At 43.9% G+C, this 17,372-nt stretch overlaps 1 protein-coding gene and 1 long non-coding RNA gene across 3 annotated transcripts in view; one reads left to right on the top strand and one right to left on the bottom strand.

Annotated features, from left to right (window-relative positions):
* SKOR1 (SKI family transcriptional corepressor 1) overlaps positions 1–7,562 on the top strand; it is a 78,696-nt gene extending 71,134 nt beyond the window's left edge. For both annotated transcript variants that reach the window (XM_077473395.1, XM_077473394.1), the window contains 2 exons: positions 1,639–1,704; positions 6,947–7,562. In XM_077473395.1, coding sequence (XP_077329521.1) covers positions 1,639–1,704; positions 6,947–7,056 — 176 coding nt within the window. In that variant the 3' untranslated portion in view covers positions 7,057–7,562. The remainder of the gene's footprint in view (positions 1–1,638; positions 1,705–6,946) is intronic.
* The window catches only part of LOC143963681 (uncharacterized), a 162,359-nt gene that overhangs the window by 59,963 nt on the left and 85,024 nt on the right, over positions 1–17,372 (bottom strand). The window lies entirely within an intron of this gene.

The following is a 17,372-nucleotide window of genomic DNA, read 5'->3' as shown; positions in this document are numbered from 1 at the left end:
ATAGCAAATGGTTGTCCATAGAAGCGTCCTCTGTGCCTTCATGGCTGGATTTAGAGTTGGCGCCTTTTATTGTAAGTAGTCTGAATTGTATCTAGATGGGTCAATAACAGATGGTTGACCATAGCGGTGTCCTCCATGCCTTCCTGGTTGTACATAGAATTGTTGAATTTTAATATAGCCTGAATTATATCAAGGCTAGTCAATTACAACTGGTTGTCAATGGCTGCATCCTCTGCACCTTTATGTATGGCTTTATAATTGGTGCTTTTTATTATAGATAGTCTAAATGATATCAAGGCGAGTCAATATCAACTGGTCATTCATGGCAGCATCCTCCATGCCTTCATGGCTGGATTTAGAATTGGTGCTTTTTATTGTATGTAGTCTGAATTATATCAAGACAAGTCAATAACAGCTGGTTGTCCATAGCGGCAGCCTCCGTACCTTCATTAATGGATTTAGAATTGGCACATTTCATTCTATGTAGTCTGGATTGTATCAAGACGAGCCATTTACAAATGGTTGTCCATAGGAGCATCCTCCATGCCTTCATGGTTGGATTTAGAATTGGCGCCTTTTATTGTATGTAGACTGAATTATATCAAGAGGAGTCAATGACTAGCTGAGCCTTCAATGTAATAATCTGGTTGTAAATTGACTAATATTTGATAATCTTTGTATAAAATATTAGCCCATATCGCCCAATCAGCCTCGTGTTTCCTATTGAGTAAAGCTCCTAGATGACTCCTTGGACTTTAAGAAACCAATATGTGAACATTATTAATATTATTTGCCATTCACAGTATATAGTGCCAACAGTTTGTACAGTGCTCTACAAAATAAAATCAGTACAGTTACAACACAATTCAATACAATAGGGTTCAAAGGGCCCTGTTCGTGAGAGCTTACAATCTAAAAGGGCAGGACAAGTGATACAAAAGTAATAACTGTAAGGGGGATGAGTTGATGGAGAAAGGAAAAGTTCAGTTTGTTAGATGGAGGTGGCATAGGCTTCTCTGAAGAGATGGGTTTTTGCCTAAAGGTGAACAGAGGGAGTTCCAAAGGGTGGGAGAAGTTCTGGAGAAGTCCTGGAGATAAGCATGGAAGGAGGGGACGAGGGGGCCAGAAAGCATAGAGGTTGCTCAGGGAAATATAATAAAATCATATTTTTTGATGCATACTTTAGAGATATCTCAGTTTGCTAGCCTCCGACCTTGTGCAATATCAGTTGGCTGGCAGGAACTTCCAGGATTTATTTATTAAATCTTCTTAGGTTTAAGAATTCATGGGTTGTATATGTCATGCTACACAAATGTATATTCTGTTGTAATACCTCAGCAATTGTGTTGGCTTCTTGTAGTAGACTGGTTGACATCCTTTGTAGTGTTGCCTTTATTCAATAATGTATATTCTTCTGTAATGTACTGTATATCATTTCTCAATAAACTATTGTTTGGGGGGGGGGGGGGGGGGGGAATGAAGCCATTGTTTGGTTATGTTACCCAGTTAAGTAGTAAGTGGGTAAGAAGGATGACTGTGTTCTGGAGGAGATTGGTGGGATTGGAAGCACGTCTGGTGAGGAAAGGGTTGAGCCTGTCATTGAGCATGAGAAGCTAACGTCTCCTTTTTTTTCCCCAGACACCCTGTGTAATGAACTGGATCAGGAGAGGAAAGCACGCTATGCCATCCAGCAGAAATTAAAAGGTATTAACAAAGGAGACAGGAGAAAAGTGTGTCACAGAGCAATTTAAAGTGTATAAAAACTGTGCATACAGAACGAGTGGGACTCCATAGACACTGAGAACGTATGGGGAGCATTGGTGTTTTATAGAAAGTCATTGTACGGAGAAGGAAATTAGGAAATTCGAGGCACACAGAAAAGAGAGGGACAATGTTTGTTGAGCACACAGTGGAAGGTGAACGTGCAATTCAATTCAAACACTAAAGTAATTATGCAGGAAGAAGGTCAGTGAAATCTCCCAAAAATTTGCTGATTTTCCCATTCCAAATGACCCAGCCTCCTTCCTATTGCTCCATTTTTTCATCCCCATTAAACTAAGAGAAATCCATTCTTGACCACCAATGGAATGCTGCCAAATCCTGCATTCCCTTGAAATGGAGAAACACCCATATGTGGCTACATAAAGTAGAAGATATTAGGCAAATGCAGGACCTTGTTCTCTTCTCCCAAAACAGACATGGCACAGACCAAAATACATGGTTTTATAGGACTGATTCTGTGTCCTTCGAAGTTGGTAAAGCCCTTCTTCATGGAGACCCTTGATCTATAGCACCACACCCTAGTGCCCACATGATTGAGCCCACACCCCCACCACTCCATTCACTACCCGCTCCGTCTCCTCCACACCCTACCCCATCACCACCTCTCCCTTTTGTCTTCCCTCTGCTTACCTTTCTTCCCTACCCTCTCATACTGCCCTCTCTCCCATACCACCCTTTCTCCCCTGCCTCCCTCCAATCCTGCCTCTCCTTAAAATTGAGTTACCCCCCCCCCCCCCCACACACACACACACATTATTCTTATGGCTACATAGAGTAGAAGATATTAGGCAAATGGAGGACCTCATTCTCTCCTCCCAAAACAGACATGACACATACCAAGATACGTGGTTTTATTGGAGTGATTCTATGTTCTCGGAAGCTGGTAAAGCCTTTCTTCATGGAGGTTCCTAATTCATTGCACCTCACCCTAGTACCCACCTGATCCATTGTACCTCACGCTAGTGCCCATCTGATCCATTGCACCTCCCCCTAGTGCCCACCTGATCCATTGCACCTCCCCCTAGTGCCCACCTGATCCATTGCACCTCGCCCAAGTGGCCACCTGATTCATTGCTCCTCACCCCACTGCCCACCTGATCCATTGCACCTCGGTCTAGTGACCACCTGATCCATTGCTCCTCACCCCACTGCCCACCTGATCCATTGCACCTCGGTCTAGTGACCACCTGATCCATTGCACCTCAGCCTAGTGCCCACCTGATCCATTGCACCTCACCCTAGTGCCCACCCAATCCATTGCACCTCTCCCCAGTGCCCATCTGAACCATTGCACCTCTGCCTTGTGCCCACCTAATCCATTGCACCTCAGCCTAGTGCCCTCCTAATCCATTGCACCTCACCCTAGTCCCCACCTGATCCATTGCACCTCACCCTAGTGCCCACCTGATCCATTGAACCTCAGCCTAGTGCCCACCTAATCCATTGCACCTCACCCTAGTGCCCAACCGATCCATTGCACCTCACCCTAGTGCCCGCCTGATCCATTGCACCTCACCTCAGTGCCCACCTGATCCAATGCACCTCACCCTAGTGCCCATCTGATCCATTGAACCTCAGCCTAGTGCCCACCTGATCCATTGCACCTCACCCTAGTGCCCACCGATCCATTGCACATCACCTCAGTGCCCATCTGATCCATTGCACCTCACCCTAGTGCCCACCTGATCCATTGAACCTCAGCCTAGTGCCCTCCTAATCCATTGCACCTCACTCTAGTGCCCAACCAATCCATTGCACCTCACCCTAGTGCCCGCCTGATCCATTGCACCTCACCTCAGTGCCCACCTGATCCATTGCACCTCACCCTAGTGCCCATCTGATCCATTGAACCTCAGCCTAGTGCCCACCTGATCCATTGCACCTCACCCTAGTGCCCACTGATCCATTGCACCTCACTCTAGTGCCCACCTGATCCATTGCACCTCACCCTAGTGCTCACCACTTGCTCCATCTCTTACACTACCTGCCCTGCCACCACCTCTCCCTTTCCTCTTACCTCTGCTTACCTTTCTCCCCTACCGCCGTCATACCACCCACCCCTCCATACCACTCTTCTTATCCCTGTCTCCCTCCAATAAATGTCTGGTCTCCTCCCCAAAATCCACTCTGATATCCCAGAATGACCCCCCTTCCAACTCACCACTTTCTATTTTCCCTTTTCACACCATCGTCCCCCCCCCCCCCCCGCCACCCCCCCAACTTTACCATTCCCCATCCTGATGATAAATGCTAAAATAGATTCAGAATTTTGTTTCCCTTTTCTCTACTCAATGGGCACAGAGTATTGCAATGCCATAACAGCTCCATGGAAGTAGCAGCGTGTTTCATATTGTATCCTCTGCCAATATACCCATTCTGAGTCTTATTAATTAAAGAATTTACAATGGAAAAAAAGTCATGGGGGGGGGGGGGGGGTACCAAAATACTGTAAGTTATTGGGGATTAGAGGAACAGCACATGTAATGGATCCACTGTATGAGGATCTATCAAAGGGCTATATAGCAAACGGTGGACGTAGGAATGGGGGTAATACAAAAATAAGGTACCCATTATATATAGGTAAACTGTAACCAGTACACATACGTATAATAAATAGGGATGAGTTTTGCATAGAGTAAGGGAGGGTTATACCCCTCTCATTTTTATGTTTTCCATATGTGTCCCATTGAGGAGCTTTCCCTTCACTTCTTGCCTCATAGCCAGAACTGGATATGAGAGGAAATCCCTTCAAAGTGAGAGAAGCCCTGCTTGTCACTAGAACTAGTTTCCCAATTGGAGGATTTCCCCTCTATTACTCTTCTGAGGACAACACAAAATTTCCTTTACTATCACTTTTGGTGATAATAGTAAACAGGACCAACTAGAGAGGGTAAATCTCCTTAACAGGGACCCAGACAGCAATAAACACCTGACAGGGGTTTTAATTTGTCTACATTCTATCCAAAACAAAACGAAAAGTTGGCCTTAGTTAACTTTAATGCCTGTAGTCCTGTTCAAGATGGAAATTGTGAACCAGCTATAACAGAACCTAAGTGCTTTTTAGTAGACATGTGCTGAAATATTTCATTTCGGAATTTCGTTTTCATCCGAAAAATAAATGTATTTAGTTACTCCCGAAATTCGTTTTTATTAATTTTGTTTCGTTAAAAAATGCATTCGTCCGAAAATCCAAAATAATTAAGGTCAAATCAGTCATTGAAGGCTTATGGAGTCTGTCGAATGTTCTAAGAAGATTCGACGGAGCAGCTAAACTGTACGACGGCCGCAATCGTACATTTCCGGTCGAATGTTCCGCCTACAAGCTATAGTAGAATTCTAATGTTGTATGACACTGGTAATAATTATATTTATTAAATATTATTACTAGTCAACCATCATTACAATTCTTCTATAGCCTATGGGTGGAGCATTTGACCATAAATGTCCGCTCATGGCGACTGCTTCGTCAAATCTTCATGTCATATCTTTTCTCTCTATGTCGAATCTTTTCTCTCTATGTCAAATCTTTTCTCTTTGTGTCGAATAATCTTGAACTAATAGAGCTAAGGTTTGGCACATTTGACTACAGGTTCGATGGACACAGATCGCTATAGTCAGTGTCATGTCGAATCTCCTATCTATATTGAACTGTTGCAACGAAAACGAAAATAAAGCATTTTTTTATGTCGGATCTTTTGTTTTTCGGATTATGCACATTCACAAACGATAACGAAAATACCCCAAATTTGTCCGAAAAATGCATTCGGACGAAAACGAATGCACATGTCTACTTTTTAGTGTACTCTTACTGAATATGTACAATTGGCAATGCTCTTTTGCTAGGAAAGGCTTGAGGTGGAAAGGTGAATTTCTCCAACAGGGACACAGACAGCTAATAAAAACCTGACATGGATTCTAATCCCCTCTATCCAAAACTTAAAAAAAAAAAAGTTTTGCCTTTAGTTATACTTTAACCTAAGGCTTGCATTTTCACATACATATTTTTGGGGAATTTGTTCTCACTACTTCTCCCTATAAATCAGGGCCGTGCGGTGAGGTCAGTGGCTGGGGAGGCACTGGATAGTATCAGAGCCAGATACACACAGGTTACATATGCCGCGATCGTTAGATTGGGAGCAATAATTCTAGCACTAGCCCTCCTCCATTTTTAAAGCTATGGAGATTTTTAAGTACTGAAATTTGGCGCCATTCCACGAGTGTGCGCAATTGTAAAGCTTGACATGTTAGGTATCTATTTACTCGGCTTACCATCATCTTTCATAATATAGAAAAAGAATCGGGTTATCTTTAGTGTTTTTTTTTTTTTTATATTCATGAAACAGTTTTTTTTTTCCAAAAAAAAGGCATTTGAAAAATTGCTGCGCAAATACTGTGTAACATAAAAAGTTGCAACGACCACCATTTTATTATAATGTTGTAATGCTCCCACTGACACTAACGATGGAGCACCATTCTTCCCATGGACACCAATGATGGGGCACCATTCTTCCCATTAACACCAATGATGGGGCACCATTCTTCCCATTGACACCAATGATGGGGCACCATTCTTCCCATTAACACCAATAATGGGGCACCATTATTCCCACTGACACCAATAATGGGGCCCCATTCTTCCCATTAACACCAATAATGGGGCACCATTCTTCCCACTGACACCAACGATGGGGCACCATTCTTCCCATTAACACCAATAATGGGGCACCATTATTCCCACTGACACCAATAATGGGGCACCATTCTTCCCACTGACACCAACGATGGAGCACCATTCTTCCCATTAACACCAATAATGGGGCACCATTCTTCCCATTAACACCGATGATAGGGCACCATTTCTCCCACTAACAACATTTATCAGACACTATTCCTCCTTCAACTGACCGCAGGCATTATGTCATTCTTTATTTATTTTTTCCACTGACCACCAAGCCTGAGACACTATTTAATGGCTACAGTCTGGCCCCACTAAAGTCTGAAGGACAACAATCTGACCCTTTGTTTAGAAAGTTTTTAAGACCCCTGCTCTAGGGTCAGAAGGTTGAGAAAGGCTGTAGATGTTCCTTATCATGAATGAAATGTATGTCAAGCAGTGCCTGAACTCTATCTGAACTCTAACGTTGTCCATGTGTTCTCTTCCAAGATGCCGACACCAAGAGCCTGCACAGAGAACTCTTCCTTCAGACCTCCAGTCCGGCCCCGCTGAGCTACATCTGGGCACCACGAAAGCTGATGTACCCTCCAGCCCCTTGAGATAGACAGGGAATCATCTCCGCACAAACCAAGCCATTTCTGGCCTCCGTGTGAAAGACAACCCGCGCGTGTGACCCGCAAACAGGCCAGGGGGGCAGCCTCCCTCCCTGAGACGATGGGCCAACTTGTAAATATTGTACAGTAAACAGCAGGACGTCTGTGCACTGAGGAATCTGAGCCAGGAATGATCCCCAGATCAACCATGTATTATAAGGAGTTGTGTATAAAGGACACATATATATAATATAAATATATATAAATATATATATAAATGACTCTTGCAAAAAAAAAAAAAAAGGAAAAAAAAAAAAAAAAAGTTCAATGTATTAATTGTTTTAACTCCTATTCCGTATGTTCCCGCTGAACATCAGTAGTAGCCGAGAGGGGTGCTCCTCCGGCACCGGAAAAGACGTGAGACACTAGGGGGTCATTGGTGGTAGGGTGACCACGTGCAATGGATATCTATGTACTGTGATTCTTATTAAAGCAGTATTTTTTTAAGTTATTGGGATTATTTTCTATATTTGTTTGGTTTTACCATCTTTTGTATTTTGGATGATGTAATAAGAGCACTTTAAAGGAGAAATCCGCCAACTTATGTACAAAACAGAAACTCCATTTGTTCTAAAGGTAAAAAAAAAAAACAAGCAAAAAAAAAAAAAAACTGTATAAGTGAATTTTGTTCCTAAATAAATGAAACTTGCTGCATAATGCGTTCTTTGTACTCGGGGTGGTAGAATGGAGAACTCACGGGTCTTCTCACAGATTTTTTCGATTGGGGTCTATATGGATTTCTTTCAGATTCAACACGACCCGGCCAGAGTTGTGTAATCGTGCTGGTAAATAAGAAGCAAAATAGAAATGTACACTAAAAGGAACAAAGTTTCCAGTTTTGGTGGTTACTTTCTCATTATATTTCTTTTCTGACTTTATATTTTGAGGTTTATTTTTGAGGAGCCCCCATATATCTTCTGCCAGCTGGGCACTTTTGCGCCGGTCTCCAAACTGTGGTCCAAAGGCTGGATACGGTTCTTTACTTGGATTTATCCTGCTCTTAAGGCACTATTCCTCCAACTGACACCAACGGTAAGGCACCATTAAATAGGTGAACAAAGTGAGCTGCGCTAAAAACAAAACATTTTTTTTTCTAAAAACGAATCACAAAAAAACATCAATAATCATGAGAAAAATAATTTTTGGTGACAAAAATAGATGCAAATAATTAGATTAATTAAATTAACCAATTAATTAAATGCAAATAATTAAATTATATAAGTGAATAATGTCTTTTCATCGTATAAGTGAAAAAAGTGTTTTTAAATCAGAACCAATAATGAAATTAGCATAAATTGTATACCCCTTATATATAAATCATATACATTAGAAAAGATAAACCTACACACCAATAAATTAATTGTAGTGAATAAGCAAAGAAAAAAAATTAACAAAAAATATGCATTGAATAAAAAAAAGGAGAAAAAAACAGAAAAAATTGTCCAAAGAATAGTGTTGGTTCTTCAAAGGTGATATTATGGAGTAGACACCCACAGATTCCTGTGTGAAAAACAATCCAAACAATCCTCCACCAGTGAGAAAAGGGGCCGCTTACCAGAGTTATAGATCTCAGTGTCAATGAGATCAACAGCGCAACAGCACAGAAGTTCTGGATGAACCGTCACAGGCACCACACAGCTTTTATCTCCAATACGAAGCCTCCAGACAGGGAACGAGGGTATCGTGGATCATATAAAAAATCAAAAGGCACTCGCATAGCGTAAAACCACTTACTTTAATGGAATAAAATATAAAATATTACACTCACATGTGCATAGAAGAAAACGATCGTATAAATAAAACGAGCCGGCCGGGACTCGTGTGCCGCCCGCACTTCCTAGTTGGGCGTAGAACGCGGAGACGTCAGAACGCCTATCTCCCTACGCGCGTTTCGTCACGAACGGACGTGTTCACGGGATGCGGGACGGCGTTCTGACGCACCGCCTATATACCAAATCATAAACAAACAGCCTCGGTCTGAGCTCCATGTTGTCTCTCAATCCACCATATTAAGTGAGGGAAAAAGGACAAGAATACCAATATCATCACCTAATCCGCCATTTTGCATGAGGGAAAAAGAATAAAAATTGCCCTACTACCACATAAAGCCAGACCTCTGCCCATAACCATCAGAGTTACCTGGGAATCATAAATTAAAAACAAAAAAATCATAAAAAATACAATAAATATGAAAAACTTTTTATAAAAAAACTTTTCATAAGGAAAAAGGGCTCGTCCTTCTACTGACACCAACAATGGGGCACTATTCCTCCCACTGATATAAATGTTGGAACACTATTCTTTTCACTGACACCAAAGAGGGTGAACTATTTTACCACTGATACCCCTGGGGCACTATCCTTCCACTGACAACAACAAGTGGGCAAAATTCCTCCCATTGACACCAACAATAGGACATCATTGCTCACACTAATACCAATTATTATTATTATACCGGAATTTATATAGTGCCAACAGTTTGCGCATCGCTTTACAACATGAGGGCAGACATTACAGTTACAATACAATTGCTAAACAAGAGGAATCGGAGGGCCCTGCTCGTCAGAGCTTAAAATCGAAGCCCTTGTACACACGGTCAGAGATTCCGACGGAATGTGTCCGATCGGACCGTTTTGTCGGATATTCCGACTGTGTGTGGTCTCCATCGGACTGTTTCCGTCGGAGTACCCGACGGACCAAGTTTTCCAACTTGCTGGTAAAATTTTCCAACAAAATGCTCCGATCGGACATACTCCGATCATGTGTAGAGAATTCCGATCGGACAAAGTGCCACGCATGCTCAGATCAAATTCCTACATCAAAGCTATTGGCTACTAGCCTGAATGTAGTCCCATCGTAACGAAATAACGTCATCACGTTCTGAATGATCGGATTTTCCGACAACTTTGTCCGACCGTGTGTATGCAACAGTTTCAGACAAAATCCGTCGGACAAAATCTGTCGGACAAAATCCGACGGATTTGGTTGTCGGAATGTCTGACCGGGTGTACAAGGGCTTAGAGGGAGGGTCAAGTGATACAAAAGGTAACAGAGGAAGTAAAACAGTGTATTAGTTAGAACAGTGATTCTCAGCCAGGGTTACATGGAACCCTAGGGTTCCTCCAAGGGTTGCTAGAGGTTCCTTCAGCATTGGGCAATTTCTAACTCTCAGATAAGTTCCCACTCACACCATTGATCTTTTTAGCTATCTGTAAGGAGGTAATTCTTCCCAATGACCACAAGTGTGAGGACCATTCTTCCCACTGACCATCACACTAATGTATCATGAGTTGTAGATTTCTCATTTTTACCAGAGGGTTCCCTGAGACCGGAGAACTATTTCAAGGGTTCCTCTGTGTTGAAAAGGTTGAGAAAGGTTGAGTTAGAAGCAGGATAGGCTTCTTTAAAGAGAAGGGTTTTCAGGGATTGTCTAAAGATGGATAAAGATTAGGAGATAATCAAACAGCTTGGGGTAGGGAGTTCCAAAGAATGGGAGGGGCTCAGGAGAAATCCAGGAGGCGCGCATGGGAGGAGGTGACAAGTAAGCTAGAGAGCAGGGGGGTCTTGGGAGGACCAAAGAGAGCGGCTTGGGTGATATTTTGAGACTAGGTTAGTGATGTAGCTGGAGGCTTTGTAAGTTGTTAGTACTTTTAATTTTATTAGTTGGGTGAGCAGAAGCCAGTGGAGAGATTGGCAGAGAGGGGTGGAGGGCACTGAACGGTTGGTAAGGTGGATGAGTTTGGCAGCAGCATTCATGATGGACTGAATGGGGGATAGTCTATGTAAAGGTAATCCAATGCAGTAGTAGAGGCCAGAGATAACCAGGGAGTGATTTAGAAGCTTAGTGGTGTCATTGGTTAAAACAGGGCTTATTCTGGACATGTTCCAGAGGTTGAGGGGGCATAATTTGGACAGGGATTGGATGTGGACCTGAAAGGAAAGTTCAGAGTCCAGGGTAACCCTTAGCACCCTGGCATGTGGGGACGGACTGATAGTTGTGCCCAGTGGCGTAACTAGAACCTTCAGGGCCCCGATGCAAGAAACCATGAAGGGCCCCCCTGAAACCCAGCCAGGGCCCTTCCCTCCGAGTCTGGCGGTGGAACTCCAGGGCGTGGTCACAGGTATGACCTTTGTGAGCCCTGTAGTTCCACCACTGGCTGGGGAGAACAGACTTCGGACTGAGCAGCAATGCATGGAGCAGGAGAGGGGTACTCTGAGGAGCCGGCCGAGGACACAGGTCATGCGGGGAATGCACAACTAAAGAGCAGCCAGTGCGATAGTCGAGCATGGAGCTCTGCTAGTCACCCTCCACCTCCAGCCATCCGTGTGCATGGTGCACTGGTACCCCTAGCTGCCTATGCTGCTGCCAGCCATATGTAGAAGGGGCTGCATGGGCCCCCTGCAGCACAGGGCCCAGTTGCGGTCGCGACTGCTGCACCCCCTATAGTTACGCCCCTGGTTGTGCCATTGATCTTGACAGTGAAGTCGGGGGAAGGGGCAGGTGGGGGAGGAAATATTATAAGCTCGGTTTTGGATAGATCGAGTTTGAGGAAGTGGTTTGACATCCAGGCTGATATGTCTGTTAGTAGATCAGTGATGTGTGAGGAGACTGATGGGGTGAGCTGAGGGGCAGAGAGATAGATTTGGGTGTCATCGGCATAGAAATGGTAGTGGAAGCCATGGAAGGCTATCAGCTGACCCACGGAGGAGGTGTAGATGGAAAATAGGAGAGGTCCAAGCACAGAACCTTGGGGGCCTCAACATTAAGAGGAGTAGGAGAGGAGGAAGTAGCGCTGTAAGTGATACTGAAAGTGCAGTAAGATGGGTAAGATTCAAACCAATGGAGAGCATAGCCACAGAGTTTTTGAGAAGGAGAGGGTGGTCAACTTTATCAATGGCAGCGGAGAGGTCCACAAGTAAAAGTGCGGAATAATGGCTGTTGTTTTTAGCTCTTAGTAAGTCGTTTGTGAGTTTTAGGGGAGCAGTTTCTATGGAGTGTTGGGGGCGAAATCCAGACTGAAGGGGATGAAGAAGGTTATTCTCAGTGAGGTGGCAGCTCAGTTGGTTGTAGACTAAATGTTTTTTAGGAGTTTGAAGGCAAAAGGCAGTAACGAGATGGGTCTTAGGTTGTTAAGATTGGTGGGGTCTAGCGAGGCCTTTTAAGGTTTGGGAGTGACTAGAGCATGTTTTAGCGGGTTGGGGAAGATGCCAGTAGAGAGGGAGAAATTGAAGATATGAGTGAGAGCGCGGCTATGTTTTTTGAGGCTTCTGGTAATGTCTGTTTGCCAGGGCTTTAGTGTTCGGGGCCTGACTCTGTGTGTATTGAGGGGGGCCAAGTGGGATTAGCGGAGCTTTGTGATAAAAAGGTCATGGACAGAAGAGAGTTTGTTACAGACACAGCAGGCATTCAAAGGGGCACAGGAGAAGGGGAGGCTGGTTCTAGGAAGAAGAGGAATAGAAACCAGATTGTGTAAGTGTTGTCAGAGGATAGGGGGTGCCGGGTATGTTGGCCAAAGGTACTGTAAATGATGGCGGTTTGGTATTTGGGGAAATATCTCCAGAAGTTAGGAGAAGCAGAAAGGTGAGAGAGGTGATATGGGAGTGTGACTTATGTTGGGGGGGGGGGGGGGGGGGGACACGTCCCAGTGTCCTTGAAGGGTTTTATTGGTATATAGGTTCAGAACTAGCAGGAGATGATGAGTGCAGTAATAAGGTGAAGACAGGAGTGAGGGTGATATATACAGCTCAAACTGTGGGGCAGAGAAGAGGGGTGACGGACAGAGAGTTTTAGGATAGAGGAAACAACGGTGAGAAGGAGGAGTGGGGAGTACATGTTGCAGGGTTGTGAGATTAACAAGCAGACTGTGTAAGAGATGAAAAAGCTGGATGGGGAAACCTGTAGTCTGTTTAGCATTTTGCAGTTGTCTGCTGTGGATTTTCGCTTTGTGCATTTGCTGAAATGCAGAGCAGAAGTGCAGTACTTCCAAGATGATAGTTGCCGATGCTATCTCTGCCTGATGGGGCACTATTCCTTCCACTGACACCAACCATGGGACGTAATTCTTCCCAATGATACCAATGATGGGGCACCATTCCTCCCCCTGACACCAATGATGGGACACTATTCCTCTGACTAAAACCAACAATGAGGCACTATTCTTCCCACTGATACCAATGATGGGGCACTATTCCTCCCACTGATACCAATGATGGGGCACTATTCCTTCCACAGACACCAACAATTGGGCATTATTCCTCCCACTGACACAAACTATATGGCACTGCTCCTTCCCCTGACACCATTGATGGAGCACCAGAGGAGATAAGTAAAACCTTGGACAGAGGGGTGGCGGTGGACGTGGTATACTTGGATTTTGCAAAAGTGTTTGACACAGTTCCCCACACATGGCTCATGTGTAAGGTAAAGTCTACAGGCTTGGAAAGATCAATTGATAAATGGATAGAACACTGGTTTAGAAAAAATAAATTCAGAGAGAAACGGTTAATGATTCTTACTCTGAATGGCCTAAGGTTATCAGTGGTGTGCCCCAAGGTTCAGTGTTGGGACCCTTACTTTTTAATATATTTATAAATGATATTGGGTCTGGGAATAAAAGTAACATTTCCGTCTTTGCAGATGACACCAAACTATGCAGTGGAATAACGTCCTTACAGGATGTCTCCAATTTACAAGCCGACCTCAATGCTCTGTCTAATTGGGCGACTAAATGGCATATGAGGTTTAATGATAATAAATGTAAAGTTATGCACTTGGGGGCTAATAATATGCATGAATCATACATACTAGGGGGAGTACAACTGGGGGGATCCATAATGGAGAAAGATCTGGGGGTTTTGGTAGATCATAAGCTCAATAATAACATGCAATGCCAAGCTGCGGTTTCCAAAAGAGTCCTTTCTTGCATTAAGAGAGGTATGGACTCCAGAGAGAGAGAGATATCAACTGTACAAATCATTAGTAAGCATAGGCGTGCGAACAGGGTGTGCCGGGTGTGCCTAAGCACAACCTAATCAACCCATGTGCATTATCATTATCCAGGAGCAGCACCAGGTAGAAGGTTGGGGGTGCCAGTGGCCATTGTAAATGCCCCCATTATATTAAAATCTAGGTTCAACTTTAGGAACACGGTACACCCATAATTTGGGTGTATCGTAATATGCTCCCAATCAACTGGCTCCCACCACCAGAGCCCCCTTCCTGTGACAGCAGGTGGCGCTCATGTGTGTCTGAGCTTTGGGGTGCACATCCTAATGCAAAAGGCTGCGCACACCTATGTTAGTAAGATCTCATCTGGAATATGCGGTCAGTTTTGGGCAAAAAGGATATCGAGGAACTGGAGAAAGTGCAGAGAAGGGCAACCAAACTGATAAGAGGCATGGAGGAGCTCAGCTATGAGAAAAGATTAGAGGAACTGAATTTATTCAATCTTGAGAAGAGGAGATTAAGGGAGGATATAATCAACATGTACAAATACATAAGTGGTCCATGTAGTGAACTTGGTGTTGAGTTATTTACTTTAAGGTCATCACAGAGGACACGGGGGGCACTCTTTACGTCCAAATACGGAAAGGTTTCTTCACAGTAAGAGCTGTGAAAATGTGGACTAGACTCCCTCCAGAGGTGGTTCTGGCCAGCTCAGTAGATTGCTTTAACCACTTCCCACCCGGCCAATGCATATATACGGCCGGGTGGGAGCCGTTTACTCCTGATAGGACGTTCAGGAACGTCCTTCAGAAGTAGCGGGATCGCGCGCGCGCGTGCCCGCGCAGTGGCGCGATCCTGATGTGCTCGTGTCACCCGGACACGGCACATCTCAGATCGGCAGGAGGGCTCTGTGATTGGCCCTCCTGATCACATGACGGCCGTGTCCAATCACGGCCGTCATGTGATGTAAACAAACAGCCGGTTGCTAGGCAATCGGCTCTCCTCTCCTCACACGGAAGTCATCGCTGAGGAGAGGAGAGCAGATCGCTGCAGCCGGCTGATGATCAGTGAGTATGAGCTGTTTTTTACAGCTTTTTACTCACTGATCATCAGTCTAGTGTCAACACACAACACACCACACAGTACAAACACAGTCCCCACATATGTCCCCAAAACACACATGTCCCCAAAACATACATGTCCCCAAATAATAAAAACACATGTCCTCAATAATAAAAACATGTCCCCCACATATGTCCCACTAAAATCACATGTCCCAATGATTATCTGCACACATATGTACGTGATCACCTGCACACATATGTACATGATCATTTGCGTACATATGTCCGTGATCACACAAACCAATTATTATACACTTAACGGAATTTTTTTTACCAAAAACATGTAGCAGAATACATTTTGGCTTAAATTTATGACAAAATTTGATTTTATTGGATTTCTTTTCAAATAGAAAAAAGAAAATATTGTTTTTTTTCCAAATTTCCGCTTTTTTTGCGCTTATAACGCAAAAAATAAAAAACGGAGTCGTGAATAAATAACACCAAAATAAAGCTCTATTTGTGCGAACAAAATGATAACCATTTCATTTGGGTACAGTGTAGCATGACCGCGCAATTGTCATTGAAAGCGCTAGAGCGATGAAAGCTGAAAATTGGGCTGGGAAGGAAGGGGGTGAAAGTGCCCTGTATTGTAGTGGTTAAGAAAGGCCTGGATTATTTCCTAAATGTACATAATATAACTGGGTACTGACATTTATAGGTAAAATTGATCCAGGGAAAATCCAATTGCCTCTCGCGGGATCAGGAAGGAATTTATTCCCCTGCTGTACCAAATTTGAGAATACTTTGCTGGGGTTTTTATCGCCTTCCTCTGGATCAACTGTGGGTGAAGGATTGTGTATATGGGATTGTATTTTTATTTATTTTTTGGTTGAACTAGATGGACTTGTGTCTATTTTCAACCTGCCCACTGACACCAACAATGGGGCCAATATTGCTCCCACTGACATAAACGATGGGGCGCTATTCCTCCCATTGCAACCAATGATGGGGGCCTATTCCTCCCACCAATACCAGCGATGGGGACCTATTTCTCCCACTGACACCAATGATGAGGCACTATTCCTTCAGCTGCCTCCAAGGATGGGGACCTTTTTCTCCCACTGATACCAACAATGAGGCACTGCTCCTTCCACTGACACCAATGATGAGGCACTATTCCTCCCACTGTCACCAATGATGGAGACCTCTTCCTCCAACCGACACCAACAATGGGGCACTATTCCTTCCACAGACACCAACAAAAGGGCAATATTTATTCCACAGACACCAATGATGAGGCACTATTCCTTCAGCTGCCTCCAACAATGGGGACCTTTTTCTCCCACTGATACCAACAATGAGGCACTGCTCCTTCCACTGACACCAATGATGAGGCACTATTCCTCCCACTGTCACCAATGATGGAGACCTCTTCCTCCCACTGACACCAACAATGGGGCACCATTTCTTCCACAGACACCAAAAATTTGGGCACGATTCCTTCCACTGACACCAACCATAGCGCATTACTGCAGCCACTGACACCCAAGATGAGTCACTAAACCTCCCAACGATACTAAGGATGGGGCACTATCCCGGCCATGAGAGACCCAATAGGTTTGTTGTACCCAAGATCGATCAACTTGGGTACATTCAGCCTGCCCATACATGGTTCCAGTCTTGGCCAGTCCCTTGCCATAGATTTTCAGAGATGTGTATCTGCAAGATAAGTGGCAAATTCACATTATTGTCCCCTTATCTACTGAAAACTACTAGTTTTGTATGAACAGCGCATATATCTGTTTACTGCAGGTAATTATTTAGCACTGTCAATTAACGTAGCAATTTACATATTTTACATTCCCATCACTCCCTGTCCTTAAGAAGCTTACAATCTAATGTCCCTATCTTACACGTATACATACTCTACATATATTAGTGCCAGTTTAGAGAGGAGCCAATTAACCTCTCAGCTTGACTTTGGAGTGTGGGAGGAAACTGAAGGAAACTCATGCAAGTAGAGGGAGCACACGCCATCTCCATGCAGATAGGGTCCTAAAGCTGCAATGCAGGAGTGCTAATCACTGAGCCACTTTTCATTTCTAAACCCAGATTTATAACTTTATCACAAGAGCCTCTATGACACAACATTTGGCCTTGGTTTTCTTGTATCTTACTTTATGGTAAAGCAAGGTAACGAACAACCTTGTAGTGTTTTAAATTTTTACTAAACAAGAATGTTACTTATCATC

This window comes from Lithobates pipiens, unplaced genomic scaffold (assembly GCF_037356315.1).
Source record: "Lithobates pipiens isolate NorthernLeopardFrog02 unplaced genomic scaffold, aLitPip1_a1.2 Scaffold_8, whole genome shotgun sequence".
NCBI lineage: Eukaryota > Metazoa > Chordata > Amphibia > Anura > Ranidae > Lithobates > Lithobates pipiens.
Note: the sequence above shows the minus strand (reverse complement) of the source record. Positions and strands in the feature narration are given on the sequence as shown.